Source organism: Taudactylus pleione, unplaced genomic scaffold (assembly GCF_031769625.1).
Source record: "Taudactylus pleione unplaced genomic scaffold, aTauple2 ptg000019l, whole genome shotgun sequence".
NCBI lineage: Eukaryota > Metazoa > Chordata > Amphibia > Anura > Myobatrachidae > Taudactylus > Taudactylus pleione.
The window spans coordinates 7,524,888-7,540,461 of NW_028284421.1; the positions used below are offsets into that span (position 1 = coordinate 7,524,888).

At 41.7% G+C, this 15,574-nt stretch overlaps 1 protein-coding gene across 6 annotated transcripts in view; it reads left to right on the forward strand.

The window, feature by feature from the left end:
- Positions 1-15,574, forward strand: part of RNF111 (ring finger protein 111) — a 70,195-nt gene that overhangs the window by 15,917 nt on the left and 38,704 nt on the right. For all 6 annotated transcript variants that reach the window (XM_088445360.1, XM_088445342.1, XM_088445370.1 and 3 more), the window contains exon 2: positions 10,542-11,413. In XM_088445360.1, coding sequence (XP_088301486.1) covers positions 10,588-11,413 — 826 coding nt within the window. In that variant the 5' untranslated portion in view covers positions 10,542-10,587. The remainder of the gene's footprint in view (positions 1-10,541; positions 11,414-15,574) is intronic.

Consider the following 15,574-nt stretch of genomic DNA (forward strand, 5'->3'; position numbering starts at 1 on the left):
ATTTACTTATCATTTGTCTGAGTCTCAAAAGTTTGATTAGAAAGGGTCACGTTTCTTATGTAGTGTAGATTTCCGTTGCATTTGCGGGTTACTAGGCTAAGTCACAAAAATAATGAATAAACTGTGCTAATTAATGACACGCTAATGGAGCGTACACACGGTCAGATTTGTCAGATTTGTCAGATGAACGATTGAACGATTAAACGATTTGAACGATTTTACCAAAGTTTTGAACGATTTGAACGATTGAACGATTTTTGACTGCATTAAAATGAATGGAATCGTCCAAGTCTGACTGCAAACACATCAGATATCAGAAATCGTTATCTGACCATCGGGAACGCGCATCGTTGATCGTCCATCGTTCAGGCATGTCAGATATGAACGATTTTCCTTCAGATATGAACGACTGAACGATTTTTAAATCGTTATCGTTCATAGCTGAAGGAAAAATCTGATCGTGTGTATGCACCATAAAGCTGCATACACACGAAATGATTTTAGTAACCAACGATTTTTGTTCAGGTTTTCCCTTGAAAAAGTGAACAAAAATCGTTGGTTACTAAATTAATGAACTATTGTCAACTATTTTCCTGAACGATTTTTTAAACATGCATACAGTGAATGGACATCGTTCATACTGTACAACATGAACGATTTTCTGAATGAAAATCGTTACGTTGGACAGTCAGAATGGACGATTAACTACAAACTACAACCGGGAGCGCGCTTGCACGATCATCTTTCACACTAAAAAAAAATGAATGATATATTTTTTAAAATGATTTAACGATAACGACGATGTTATAGTTAAATTGTTACGTGTGTACGCACCTTAAGAGGTTCTTATGTGTATAATTAAAAACAATTTAATAACAGTATAAAAACACATATATTGTGTACATAAGTTCACACAGGGTTATGGCCCCTCAGATTAATACACTATTCAATCCTAATGTAAAATGCTGATGTATCCAGTATCTTGACTGTGCTAACCAGCAATATATGCTGATAAAAGTGAAACACTTGTATCAGACAGTCTGTTGATACAAATGGTAAGTTCAAGTTCCAAGTGCAGTTCAAAGTGTTTTTAGTTTAATCCTCACACCTGGGCCGTCAAGAAGTGTGGAGAAATGGCTGGAAGCAGATATCTCAAAGACAAAGGTGTGTTAACCTGTATACTAGTTTAAGGAAATAGAATTTTGGATATACTTAGAAATAATTATTTGTAATATTTACAAATGCAGGATGAATAAAAGCAAGGATGTATTTAGGGTGCATTATATTATCCAGGAATAAGGAGCATCAAAGCATCTTTGTAGACCAAGCATTGTATGACAATACTGTACATAAAGTGTATGCATGTTCATCAAAAAAATGAAGTTTTTCTGTTTTTAAAGAAAAAAGGATATTAAAATCTAACAGTTCCTTAACTTTTCAGATTTGCAAGTGACGCTGATTTATCACCATGATGGATCAGGTTACTATGTGCTTTTCGAAAGTCTTGCTAACTGCTATTCATTGACAAAATTTGTGTCTCCCTGTGTAAAGTGCCCAGAACTACTCAGCCATTGCACTGATTTGAGTCTGCAATTATTGCTCATTTCTGCTCGTACTCACCGGAGGGTGGGTCCAGAATTGAGGGATAACTGCAGCCGTATGGGCTAGGCTTTGGTGCAGTTGGTTATCTGAACATGTATTGCAATATATGCAACTACAATTACCTATTTTTACATAGACTATATATAGCTTGGAGTGTTGATGGTGTATTTAGGGAGTGTAAAGTTTCTGATTATTTATATACATATTTATTCCTGATAGTAAGATAATTTTTATTGTGCTGTCATTATCCAGCTACATCCTTTTCACTAAACGGCAATCTTATAGGCATCAAAATGTTTTTTTTCGATTCAGTTCAGTTGACATTCCATAAATACAGAGAAAACAGAAATGTGTAGTTTTTCTATTAGGGTTATATTTGTTAACTAGCTGAAGTACCTGGCGTTGCCAGGGTTTAAATATTCAAGTTAAGTTTTATTATGTGATGTCATCCAAATTCATCCAGTGGAAGTCTCAGAACAGGCTTCTTGGGTCAGAATTCTGGCCAGTTGACACCAATGGGAGGTCCGACCTGGAGATCAACCCCCCAGTATGTCTACTGGGATCCAATGTTACTACTCTGAAGTTTTTGCCCAAATCAATCCAATGGAAGGCTCATAACAGGCTTCCCGGGTCAAATTTATGCCCGGTGCACACAAACGGGAGGTCCGACCGGGACCCTAACCCCCTAAAACTTGCCCAGTATCTAACTGGACCAGCTCACGTTGGTTTCATCCCAATCGCTGCAGGGGTGTCCGGATGCATAACCTGACTGATAAAGAAATAGACCAATGAATTTTATATATAAGATAGTGGTAAAAGCTCCCTATGAACCTGTCTGGAAATCTGTAACGCTGGCTACACACTGACTGATATATTGGCCAATATATCTGCTGCACGTCGCCCAGTGTGTGCTAGCGATATGTCTGTGAATGGCGTCGTGCAGGGACATCGCATTGGCTGCGCTGCACAGCCGATGGACAGATATGATTGCAGACATATCTGTCCATCGGCAAGTCGTACACACACAGCGGCAGCCATGCAAGGGGGGCGGGACATGCCCCCTGTCCGCCGAGACATGCCTCCCACCTGCCGGGACCCGGTGCAGCATGCAGTTGATGGTTGTTCAGTGTGTATGAACGACCATCATCTACAGATCACTCCATCTGCAGATATATCGCTTAGGTGCGTACCCACCTAAAGTGTACAATAAACAAAACAAATAACTTCCCTCTGTTTTGTGATTTGCTTCCCATAAACCACTATGATCAGGTAAGTTTCTATAATGTTCTCTGGCACGGAGGACACTTTGCAGGAGAGGCATGTGTGGCAAAACCACTCTTCAGGTCCCAGAAGTGGAACAGCTTATTTTTCTCTTTTGAGTTGGTGGTGATCTTCAGCCCTACATTTTGTGTTACTTGGCACACAGGCTGACCTCCCACCTTCCTTTAGCATGTCCCGCTCTATCTCTACTGAATATCTTTCAGGATTGGCTTCTATTCTACTGTAGAGCAAAGGCTGGTGTATAGGGAAAGATCAGACAGAAAATCCTCACAAAAGATTGTGTTCATAGTTCAGCAAAAGCCTATTTTAGAATTGTTCTGAAATGACCATGATGTGTGTAGTTGTATTAATGTATCCTGGTACTAGAAATCTAGTAGGGATATGGTTATTCTCATTCCGAGGGAGCAGTATTTCGTCTTCATGCTAGGGATCTGGAAGTGATGTGAGTGAGGACGGAAGTGCAGTTCCATGCCCAATAAGGCCACCTAAAGAAAGAAGTTGTCCTCTCGCGGGCTCGCTACGCTCGCCACAAGGTTATATTGCCCCTCTATGCCCACTTAGATGGTAGGGAATGATGCTGGACACTGGCTGATGATGTCCGGGCCCTCTCCGTGAAGGGGGATTTAGACATTACCGTATTTACACATGTCCCTGTTGTGGGAGTCGCCATATTAATTTCCCTGTAAATGTGATTTGGCATCTCAGGCCAGAACCCCCCTCCTGACATTTCCAGGAAGCTGCACTTCACATACATTACTAGTGCTGTAAATGCATATGTGATTGCTTGGTGATCAGCCATGTAACTCCAGGTACACAGAAGTCACACATGCAGGTGTCTATGCTTCCATTCGTGAAAGTTCTGCATGCCTGCTGTGTAAATGTGGTGAGGCATGCATGTGTTTTGCAGCGTGTATAATTCAGGTGTCCAGATTTACATGGTCTGTTACTGGAGTGCATTACATTCCTATATTGCGTCCCTTTAAGAATACAGAAATAATATAAAAGGGTTTATTCTGAATCATACGCTAAATTATTATTTTTCTATAGTAAATTTGCATGTACTTTAAGGCCTTCAATGCCATAGATGAGTGGAATTCTTCCTAAGATCTGCAGAGGTTCAAATGGGGGGTGTGTGTGTTTGGTGGGGGTTTGCATACCTTTAAAAACCTTGTAATGAATGTTGCTTATGTCTGGGAGGGGGCAGGGCTTGACATAGTCACATCTGGAATGGAATGACATTATTAAGCACCGCCCTTACCATCCTAAACACTACATACTTTTACAAGTCAGGAAAAGTGTTCTATCCCCCATGGCACCCACAGATTCAGGAGTACCAGAGTTTGAAAGAGTGATCCTAGAGAAGTAATTCTTAGTTGATCTCATGAGAACACCTCTTCAGTGCAGAAATCATTATGAAGTCTCTAAGGCTTAGTGGTTATTGTCTGATGATCATCAGACAATAACAACCAGCAGCAGCTCCTACCTTTTTATGTGAGGGGGCTGCCTGTGTGCTGCAGTCTGGGTAGCAGTCCGGCCCCTGTTCTTTTCTGTGCCTGCCATGTGTATTGTGCATGTGCAATGCATCTGGCAGGGCCCAAGTCCAGAGCATGTGCACAAACGCCAGCTTCTAGGGACTGCATCGGCTGCAGCCCCTATTTGCCAGATAGAGCTAACGGAAAGGCAGAGGAGTGGCTCCCCTCCCCCCAGGGGCTGCCTGTCTAGCTATGATTAGCAGAGAGCGCTTCTAATGGAAAGCTACTGCCAAAAGACTCTCCCTGGGGGTGGCAGATTTTGCAGCCACTAGCTAAAATCCGCCAGTGATGACCTTTATTGCAGAAAGGATTCTGAAATCAAGTGATTGATGGTGAGTTGTGTGTCTAATTAACCTATCTCTCCCATCCTAACATCAATAAAAACAGGGGTCCCATCATTTGTTGCTGTAAGTCAGGGCTCAACAAACTCAATTCCATGGCATCAACGCAAGGTGCTGTTCTGAAATGTCACACAGCGTCTGCTGGCCTCGCATGTTTTTACTGGCACCAAGAGGTATGAGGAAAAGCTTGCGATGTTGGGAGGATAAACGTGCTGTTTACTCACTTATAGGGCGGAAATAAATTGCTTCCGGCCCCCATCACGCCCAACAGAGCTATTCAATTGTTGCTCCTGTCAGGCGCGATCAGCTGTCAGTGCTCCCATTTCAGCTCGCAGCCCCAGAGGGGTGAGAGCTGAAATGTGCGAAAAGTGACTTGTTTGGGCACCCAAACATCACTTTTCGCGGTCGCACCCAGCACTTTGGTCAGGGTTAGCTGCTTTACGCTGCTAAACCCGATCACTTTGGGTGCGACCAGCACGAAAAATGGCAGCAATTGACTAGCGGCCCGCGATCTCCTGTCACTTTAGACGGGAGATCCGGACCACGTAAACAATTGAATTCCGCCCATTGTGTTCCATGGGACTTGCTTTTCCCAGGGACAGCCAGATCTTGCTTGTTTGCTGTGGAATGTACAAGCTTTTAGGTTACATACATACTGGCGTTTAAAATTTAGACTGCAAGCTAAGCACATTTTAAACAGATATGAAGATGAAAATAATGAAACAGTACATGTGAGTATTTTATTGGCTTTAGCAATACATTGCTCCATATTTTCGCAAACACTTCTTCCATTTTAGTGCATCTGGTGCCCATCAACGCTGGTGAAAAGCTACCTCTCAATGTGGGAGCATTGTAAATGCCATAAGAATAAGCATTTGCATATGAATTTGACTTATTTATTTATTAACAGTTTCTTATATAGTGCAGCATATTTCCCGTTGCGCTTTACAATTGTAAGCATTATTAGAACAAAACTGGGTAATAACATACAGATATATAGGTAGGAAGGCCCTGCTCGCAAGCTTACAATCTATAGGGAATTTAAACTAAATAACTTTCTCTTTGTCCCAGGTGTATGCTTAATTAAAATAACAAAAAAAAAACCAACCTAGAATGAATGCATACATAAACGCAGTGCAGTTTTTTTTTTTTTAATTATTTCTTTTATGTTAATATGCCACAAACGCTGATGTCTACGTAATAGCAGCTGGATTGTTTACTGGAGACAAGCGACTGCTTCATATTTTATGACTGCTTGCAGAAAGGGATCATCTCAAATTCCCAACACAGTAGGTGAATGCCCTTAAATATGTCATGTAAATTATGTCACAAAGGGGGGAATTCAGTTGTTCTAAAGCGACCTCGGGCTTTTTTCAATTGTTTTTTTTTGTTTTTTTTTCACCCATATCGTGCTAAAATAGACTGGGTTTAGCCACGTGTAACGCCGCTACACCCGTCTAAAGTCCAGGTTAGCTCACATAAACCAGATTGGGCGCACAAAACCAGTACTTTTTGTCTGTGGCACTCGCACTCGTATCAGAGCAAAAATAATCAAATCCCCCCCCCCCCCCCTATAAAATGGTTACAGTAACTGTCTAGTGATTGATAAAGGCAGTTCGGTTTTGTCTTGTTCTTATGCACTATTTTGAATTTCTACATTAATCAACAGATCCATTAAGTAATGTTGCACTTTTCATTTCTGAGACGAGAACTAAATATGTAACTTTTTTTTTATAGTGAATTATTGATACTTTAAAAGTAAACTCAGTGGAACAGCAGTATATTAAACCTGTATTTTACGAGGCTAAATATAACTGGCTTTTCTTGTCCAGTGTGGTATCAGTTCTGCACAATACATTAAGAAGCACTTCAGCTAAATAACAGCCTCTACAGGACTTCACAAAGAGTATGCAGTGCCCATAGCCTGTTTTTCTGTACACATGGCCTGGTTCCCTTAGGGAATACAGCCCTGTGCTGGTTAGCACTATGGTGGGGGGACCCTGTGCTGTGTGTACCTGGCTATAGATGACCTGTCCTAACTGGTAATGGAAATTTGGGGGACACCATGCTCTCGTCCCCCTGAGTTTTCCACTACCAACCTAGGCTTAAGTGATGGTGCTGGTTTAAAAGAAAGAACCCTATATAAAAAAAATGTTTACACTGCATTTTGTTTATTTAAATGTGTTTAAAAAAACAAACCAAAAAACTGCATGGAGTCACAAGTATGCCTCTCAGACTACTTCTCTCTTTTTCCAGCAGTTTTATTTTTCTGTTGAAAATCTGGTGGTTTATATACAAAGAAAATACAAAACACAGGGGTACAGAAAAAAGATGGAAGGGGGGAAATTAAGAAAGTGGCCGCAGGCCTAGGTGCACCATACATCATCAAAGGAACATTACACCAATAGCAAGCCAGATTCCCCATACAAGAACAAAAGAGAACCATGGAATCACGTGGTGCCATCTCTTGGGTAGTAGAGTTGGGTATGGGAGAGCGCCCTGCTAGCAGCCAATCTTGTCTCTGCCCAACACACACTCCCCCAAACCATCTCATCAGTGGATTAGTAGCTGAAGAGTAGTAGCTGCAGCCTGCGGGTAACAATTCAAGGTGAGCCTGTACCTTAAGCTGGGTACACGCTATACTATGTCAGACCCTGCGACTCTGTAATGTGATGTAATGATACATCGCGCGCTGTACACACTGCATGTACCAGCACTGTGTCGGTCATTGCAGCGCCCCATATGGCGTGCAGAACAGCAGATGGGATGATGTGAAGAACAACAGCCGTAAACGATGCATCGGGCGTAGACACTATACGATGTGTACAATATATTGTACCGATTTGTGTTGAAACGATATATCATATGATACATTGTATAGTATGTACCCTGCTTTAGTCTCAATAGTTTCTAAACTATATGCCACTGCTGATCGTCAGTGATAGGCAATCAGTGCTTTAGTCACTATTAGAATATGTCCCATCACATATCTATCACTAGAGGTGATATTCCCCTGGTATACGTGAAACTGTGTCAGAAGAGGAGCCGAGCTACTCTGATCAGTTCTAGTCCCTCTGAGGAATGATCATTTTGCAGTGGAGATGCCCAGAACACTAGATAAATATCCCCTACAAGACCACAATTGTGCCAACAGTGGTTAGAAAGAGAAGGCCAAATTTTATGGAGCTTATCGGGGGTCAAGTTTATTTAATAGTTTAAAAAACATTTAATTGTTTGATATACACTTAAGGCCCCCACACACGGGGCGATATAGCGGCCGATCCGACGGATTGGAGTGATATCGCAGCTATACCGTTCCGTGTGTAGGCATGATCTCGTCCGCTGCGCGCTCCCATGGAGTCGTCCATCGCTCCCCCAGATCTTTGTGCTTGCACAAGAGATCTGGAGAAGCGATGTATGATCCCATGCTGGTCTATGCGGAGGGGAGAGGCGTATCGGGCGGTCAGGCACAGGATCGCTCCGTGTGTGGACACCTCCTTATATATCGGCCGTCGGATAGTGGATCGCATCGCTGGGTACACATTGTACCGTGTGTACCCAGCTTTAGATAAATGGAAGCAGGTTTGAAAAACAGAACTCCAATTATCCTCAGAGAGGGACCAGGAGAGGTCAACCTCCCATTTCAATAGGGCATAAAACTTCAAAGGTTTATTGACTCGTAGTGTTAAAATGATATCACACGGAAATACCCCCTATTGTACCCTACTGAGATAATTCTCTCAAATATATTTTGGGGTGACTGTTAGCGATTGTGAGATCAGTTGTAAGCTTTGTAACAAATGATGCAATTGTAGGTATTTATTAAAATTCTTAGAAGGAATGGAAACTTGTCCTGGATTTAAGAGAAAGCGAGGAGCAATGCGATTACTCTACTTTCCCTCCCAACAAATCTCAAATTAGGAATCATATTGGCTACACCTTCCAATGTAAGATTAGTAAATAGTAAACTAAAATCATGTGAGCAATGGACCACTTTATACCATGCATTGAGGGTGGCTAATACCGCAGTTGAATGAGAGAAAACCTGGCAACCATAATAAATCGGGTAATGAAGACTGGTGACACATGCCCTGCTCCAAGGATATCCATGGTTTAGGATTGTCAATTACAAACAAATCTCTAACTTGGCACAAAATACCTGCCATTTGATAGTTTCAAGTCTGGGAATGATACATCCCCCCTCTGACCTGGGTAAGGACATAGGGCCATATTCAATATGGGGTGAAAAGTCTGTTATCATCGCCTATTTCCAATATCCCCGTGCGAAAAGTCAATGTAACAAAATAATATTTCGCTTGCCTTTAGCAGGTTAAAAAAAGTGCAGAATAGGGGTTTAAGGGTGAAGGCTTAAAAAAAATAGCCTGCACCCCTGGGAATGGTCCCTAAAAATCTGTGTTAAAAAAGTAAATAAAAATAGGGACACCCCAAAAAATGTATTTAAATGTTGGGGTTTTAAAAAATGGGGAACACACTTATAAATTAGCCAAATGCAGTCCAAAGGGGTTCCCTTATAATGCAGCAGGTGTTTTCTTCATTGCAGGAGTAGTGGCATGTGCATTTTTGCTGAATTTTTAAAAATCATTTAAGGGACTTAAAAATATGCTTGCACCCATTTTCAACTACCCCAAATTTGATGACCACAGTTATTTCCCCCCCCCCCCCAAAAGAAAAAAATCTAAATGCTCTTCTGCATCACCTTCTTCAAAGCCGCATTTATGCACCTGCCGCGGCTATTTAAAACTCTGACTTCTGTGGGCAAAAATGGGGGTACCCATAGTGATCCCCCCATGTCTGGACATCTTTAGGGGAGTCCTAGGATTATTTCCTGAAAATTACAGGGTTTTTTTTCGCCGGTTCCCGTTTTCGCCTACTTTGGAATTGAATACTGGTCCTGCCCTAATAGTGATAACACTGTAACCTTTGGAATCACGTGAAGAGAACATTGCAGTATTACTAGTTATCACAGGTAGAGATTTTGGTAAAAATGTGCAGGCTATTTGGGTTATATTTTAAGGGGTGATTTAATTCTTATGCAGCAATTCAGCTACCAGGCTAAATGCACAGGAGCTATTCAATTAATTTCTGTGACTATCCCCGGGCTGCATTTATTGTGGTATTCTCGCATCCTCCTGAGGTGTGAGCAGAAATCTCCATTGATTAGGGCTTTCGGGGTGGTTGGCAGTGCTGGGCGCACTGTAACTGCATTGCGCCCGGCACACCGCACGAGAGAATCTGCTTCATGTTGACTAATCCAGTGCATTCTCATGTGAAATAGTGGCTATTGCAGGTGTTTATTGAAATAGTTAAAGTAGCCCAGGAGCAAAATTCCCAATTAAGAACTGAATCGCCCCCTAAGTCTGTAAATGGGGTCTGCAAATAGGGATCTCTGATTTCTAATATTCTACATGAACATTTATGCTGTATAACATTTTATCCTTTGACTTGAAATTCTAAAGTTACTTTTGATGGGATGAAACGAGTTTACTACATGTTATTTCTCTGGTTTATATAGTGTAGGCTCCTGTGGAGTATTATGTCTTACATTCCTGTTCTTACTCCTTTGTTTGATTATTGGTCCTCTTCTTTCTTTTTTTTCTTCTGCTTTTAATGTTTTGCAAACTACTTAAAATACATGTTGGAACCCAAACATTGTCTGTACTGTGACCCTTTTCTTGTCCCAATTAAACCACATTACTGTTGTTAGTAAGTGAAAGTCCTTTCTCTTCCAAAGCCTGCATTAAAAATGTTTTAATTTACTTTTCAGTAAACTCCATGGTCTGTGTGAGAGTCGATACGTTTTATATGCGGATATGAAGAGTAAGGTTCCCTCAGATGCACCAAAGAGACCGAAAAATCTGCAAGGGGTATTGCTGAACCCTGAGCCTATTGGGACAGCGAAGACCTTCCCAGCAGATGTGGACATGATTGCCAGTAAGGTCAGCAGCGAGTTCTCCCACTTGTGCAATGCCTCAAATAAACAGCAGAGGAACTTAAACAACAGTGACACAGATCAGGAGAAGGGCCTTGTTGTGCGAAAAAAGAGGAAAAGCCAGCAGGCTGGTCCTTCTTATTCACAGAGTTGTGATGTTAAGGAAAATCAGAGACTATTAGAACTAAAACTCGAGCCTCAGAGTGACGATGACAATGATTCCTCTTTCAGTGACTGCTTGTCTTCACCCTCATCTAGCTCCCATTTTGGTGACTCCGACACTATGACGTCCGATGAGGACAAGGACAGCCCTAGACACTTCTCTCCTGCAGGTGTAAATACTACAGATAGAACTCCAAGTTCAAGGGCTCACAAATGGCCCCGTGCTCAGCCAGAGCCTGTGTCTAGTATGTTAATGAAGCGGCCTTGCTATCAGGTGAGCTCCTTACGGAGGCCTGTGCATAGAAAGACTTTTGTGAAAAAGGGTTCAACTCAAAGGACACAGAAACAAAAAGAACGGATATTAATGCAGAGGAAGAAGAGGGAAGTGCTGGCAAGGCAAAAATATGCTTTGCTTCCTAGTTCCAGTAGTTCTAGTGAGAACGACCTCAGCAGTGAGTCAGCCTCCAGTTCTTCCACAGAAGGAGAAGAGGACATATTTGTGTCTCCTGGGGAAAACCACCAAAATGGTACATCTCTTCCCTCAGGTAAAGCATCAAAGAATCATGTTATTATTTTTATAATCCTTGTACAAAATAAGAAGTAAACTTTTTTTTTTTTCCGTAACAGGAATGCAAGCGGAGGGCTAAACCTGCTTTTAAACCTAACCCTCTGTAACTAGTAGTACAGTGGGAGTCCCTCAGCAGTTACTTATACCTACAAAGTGAGCTCTCAGCAAAACTGTCTGATACTTTTTGGTAATGAGGTGGGCAGATCTACAGATTCTAAAAAATTTTTTGCTTAGACAAACCCAACTAGCACTACCTGTATCAGAACCTCCCAGTCATACCAGGAGAATTGCCTATTATTGCGGTGAGGCTTGGGTTTACATAGTATGAATTCTCAGGGTTTTTTTTCTTTTGTTTAGGTTTCCTTTAGTGAATGATTAAGTCCTTTACACTGGGTTTTCAATTTTAAATGGAGATATTCTAGGCTATAATCTACAACAGTTTGATATCAATTGGAAAGGTTTTGAGAAATGAAAGTTAACGATTGTCCTGCCATACAATGGGGGAAATTCAGTTGCCAGCATGACGATGTAGCTCCTGGGATGAGTGCCCAGAGCTATTAAATTGCCCGCAATGCTCCCTGCACTTAAGTTGGGAGATGCAGTTTACCGCGCGTAATGCCCAGGGCTTTGTTGGGCTGAACTGCATTTTTCAATGTAAGTACCAAGCACAATGCTGGTAGGGCACACGAAGCTGCCCAGAGACGCTAATTAACTCTTATTTGTGCTTGTACCTAACCAGGGTGCGAGCAAAAATCCTCTAGTCACAGATTTACTGCGCACCCAGTTGACTCATCCAAGGAGCTACATTGTCGCTCTGGGAATTGAATTGCCCCCATGCATTCTCTAATAAGCAGTACATTCCAGGCTGCATGTGTAAACAGTCATTTTGGTATCCCATTCTATCCATTCTATCACTATGCAAAATTCATATAGAAAATTAATATATTGCAGAAGCAAAGGCATTTTTTTTTTTTTTTTTTTTTAATTTTCTTTATATTTCCTACAGTTCCAGAGACTTGATCACTGAGCCCTATTACCAGAAGGCTGTTGGCAGTGTGTGGGTACAGCTGGTGCTGGCTTTAAATAAATCCCCCTGCCTGACAATAAGTAGTTTGTTGCCATGGGTGGCAGTAGATACAGCAGATGGTTTGAGTACAGTGATAGAAAATGACTCTCAATCAGCAGAAAACAGCGTCCTCCAGTAATCGCCTATCTCTATTATTGCTGTTTGTGTAGCACAGAGGAATGCGTGAGACAGACGGGGTCTGAAACTCTTTAAAATACTGGATTACAAAAGTAACTGATCGTAACTGGATAAGAGGTCCCTATTCATAAGGGCTTGCAGTGTGGTGTTAATAACCAGTGTAAATGCTGAAACTTATTACAACTTGCAGTCCAGTTGCAGATTTTATTAAATAAAAAAATATTTAGTGCCACCCTATATGTGTAGTAAGTCTGGCTTTACAGTAAGTTACGGTTTTTCGTTGTTGGACTGCCCGTATAGTGTGTATATAGAAGTATGCTGTAAGTCAGTGCCAAGACCAGTGCAGTGTAAGTCAGTTCAGCAATTCTACACCTTACTCATTTTGAGGCGCTTCTTTTGAACACCATTATGAGCCACTACATGTAACTGGCATCCATCGTCCGTACTTGCAGCTGATGTCGGCAATGCGACCTATTTCTGCCTACTAACTTTCTTTACGAGCCAGCAGTGGTTACATATAGGCCCCACTGTGTGAGGACTAGAGCTCCACTCAGCAGGCTACATTTGCTTATCACACTGGCATGAGGCATTTTATAGAAATACTTTTGTACATTTGTATTGTTTGATTATGTAACACCAACATGTGATACAACCTTGTACAGAGAATATTTAATCATTAACATCCTTGTCCCTAGGACCTTTTGTAGTTAAATTCCCTAACACACATACCAGGGTCCCTTTTGTCAGCAGCCATTTAACCCATCAATGTTATTGGACTGTGGGAGAATGCCCATGGGAGAACATACTAATTCCATACTGATGGCACCCTGGTGAGAATAGAGCTTGCTATTTAACCCATCAGAATGCCCATGGGAGAACATACTAATTCCATACTGATGGCACCCTGGTGAGAATAGAGCTTGCTATTTAACTTCTCTCTTTTTTTTTTTTTTTTTTAAATGGCATCCCTGTTCTTAAATAGGATTTCTTTTTAATTTGTTAAAGTATTCAGTGATCTATACTGGTATATAAGCCATTCTTCCCGGTGTGCAGAATTAGCTTTTATTATAGCAGTGTGGTTTCCTACATAAAAGTACACTTTAACATTTATGGACTAGAGTTCATTGTGTAATGTATCTGTATGGTTTCCTCTAAATTGACTACTTTGCAGGGTACTTTCTGGGCACTTATAATATGTTGTGGTGACGACATACCTACTGGCAGGAGCTGCTCAGAGTGACCCTGCTGCTGGAAGTCTCGCCAGTATTTGACACTGTGATTGTGAATCATCTTGTGAGATTAGTGTCACAGCATCTTCGGGCCACATGACTTCCCAATATCAACTAGCTGGTTGTCTGTCTGTTATTACCCAGTCTCATATTATTAATGTTTTGTTTCCAATTGCAAATCACAATGGAATATGCTGGCACTGTCTAAATAACTGATAATAAATGAGACGTTGTTAAATGCTTTTGCTCAAGAATGTGTGGCTGACTGTACACTGCAATTTAAGTATAATTTGCTTTTACCCACATGAGATGTGAGCACTGCCTGCCGGACTTATAGTGACACGGTGTCATCTCATGCGGCTTTTCTGTCCGCCGGGTTTCTAATGAGGAAATGAGTTCTGTGCATCTGCAAAACCTCCTTTTCTTCTTCCTGCTCTCAAAGGATTGGGTGTAATTGTCTGTGTACACCGGCAGAAGGCCTTGCAATCATTATTATGTAAGCGCAAGCTGCACAATACAAACATGTGCTGAGGGAACTGAGCTTCTCCCCTCCACAATATCTCATTTATGAGGGATATGGAGGAGATAACGTGGACACTTGTTTGTCACCATCCAAAATATTTCTTTATTTTCATATAAAGTGACAAATTTGAACTTGAAGTGGCACATACACATCATTACACACAGCCACGTTGGTGCCTGTATATGGAGGTACTCATAGACTTGCATATTTATTACATGCAGCCCGAGATTGAGACTTATTTATGATTTAACCAAAAACAGTCTGGTAAAAAGTGTTTTCAATGATGGGTGTGAACAGTTCTACTCCGGTTTTTTTACTGGTTTCCAAAGATTCTGTTTAAAAATAATAGGGTAAAGAGACTGATTCTATGGGACATTATACTGAAAAATACCAATAATTAAATCATTCTATTATTTGCTTGGACACAGTGGGCATAGGGGCTGATTCAGCAGTGGACGAAATTACAAAGTCGCACACACGGCTTTGCAATTTCATCCTACTAAAATGCTAATGCTTCAGGAGCAGTCTGAAGTGAAGAGACTCCTCCTGTCTGCATCTGCGATCCCAGCGCTGCGACAGAGATCGCAGCCTGGGATCACCATCACGACCATCGGTCACAATGTTTTGCAGCACAGGCCAGCTGAGTAAGCCTCCGCTACACAGGCTGGCTGGCTGGCTTGTGAGGCCAGGAAGTCTGCGATCAAGGCTGACCCCGGCCTCGTCCTTCTCGTAAAACAGGGGCGTCACGCCTACGTTTCCGGGAATGCAGGCTGTCTCCGCACCGACCCACAAACGCCTGACATTAAAGCAGATACATAGGGGGGCCTGCGTGCGATCTCGCTGGACACATTCTGCGCATGCGCAGATTCCTGATAATCGGGAACCTGCTCAAAATATGCTGTGAAGAACCAGTATAGATGTCTCCACTCAATGATTACATACAAATATTCAAAGTAATAAGGATCTTTGCACCTTTCGCATTGTTTATCCCGAACATTTAGTGAGCTTCTATAGGAAATTTACATTAAAGTAAATTCTAATCATGGATAGATATTTAGTGCATTAATAAAACCCTTTCAACAATTTGAAAACTAAAAACTTTCTCAGATTTCTCCTGTGGGCTCAACCGGCTGTAAACATATAGGTTTGACAACTCCAGAGCGGTCTTGGCACTGTCAGGGA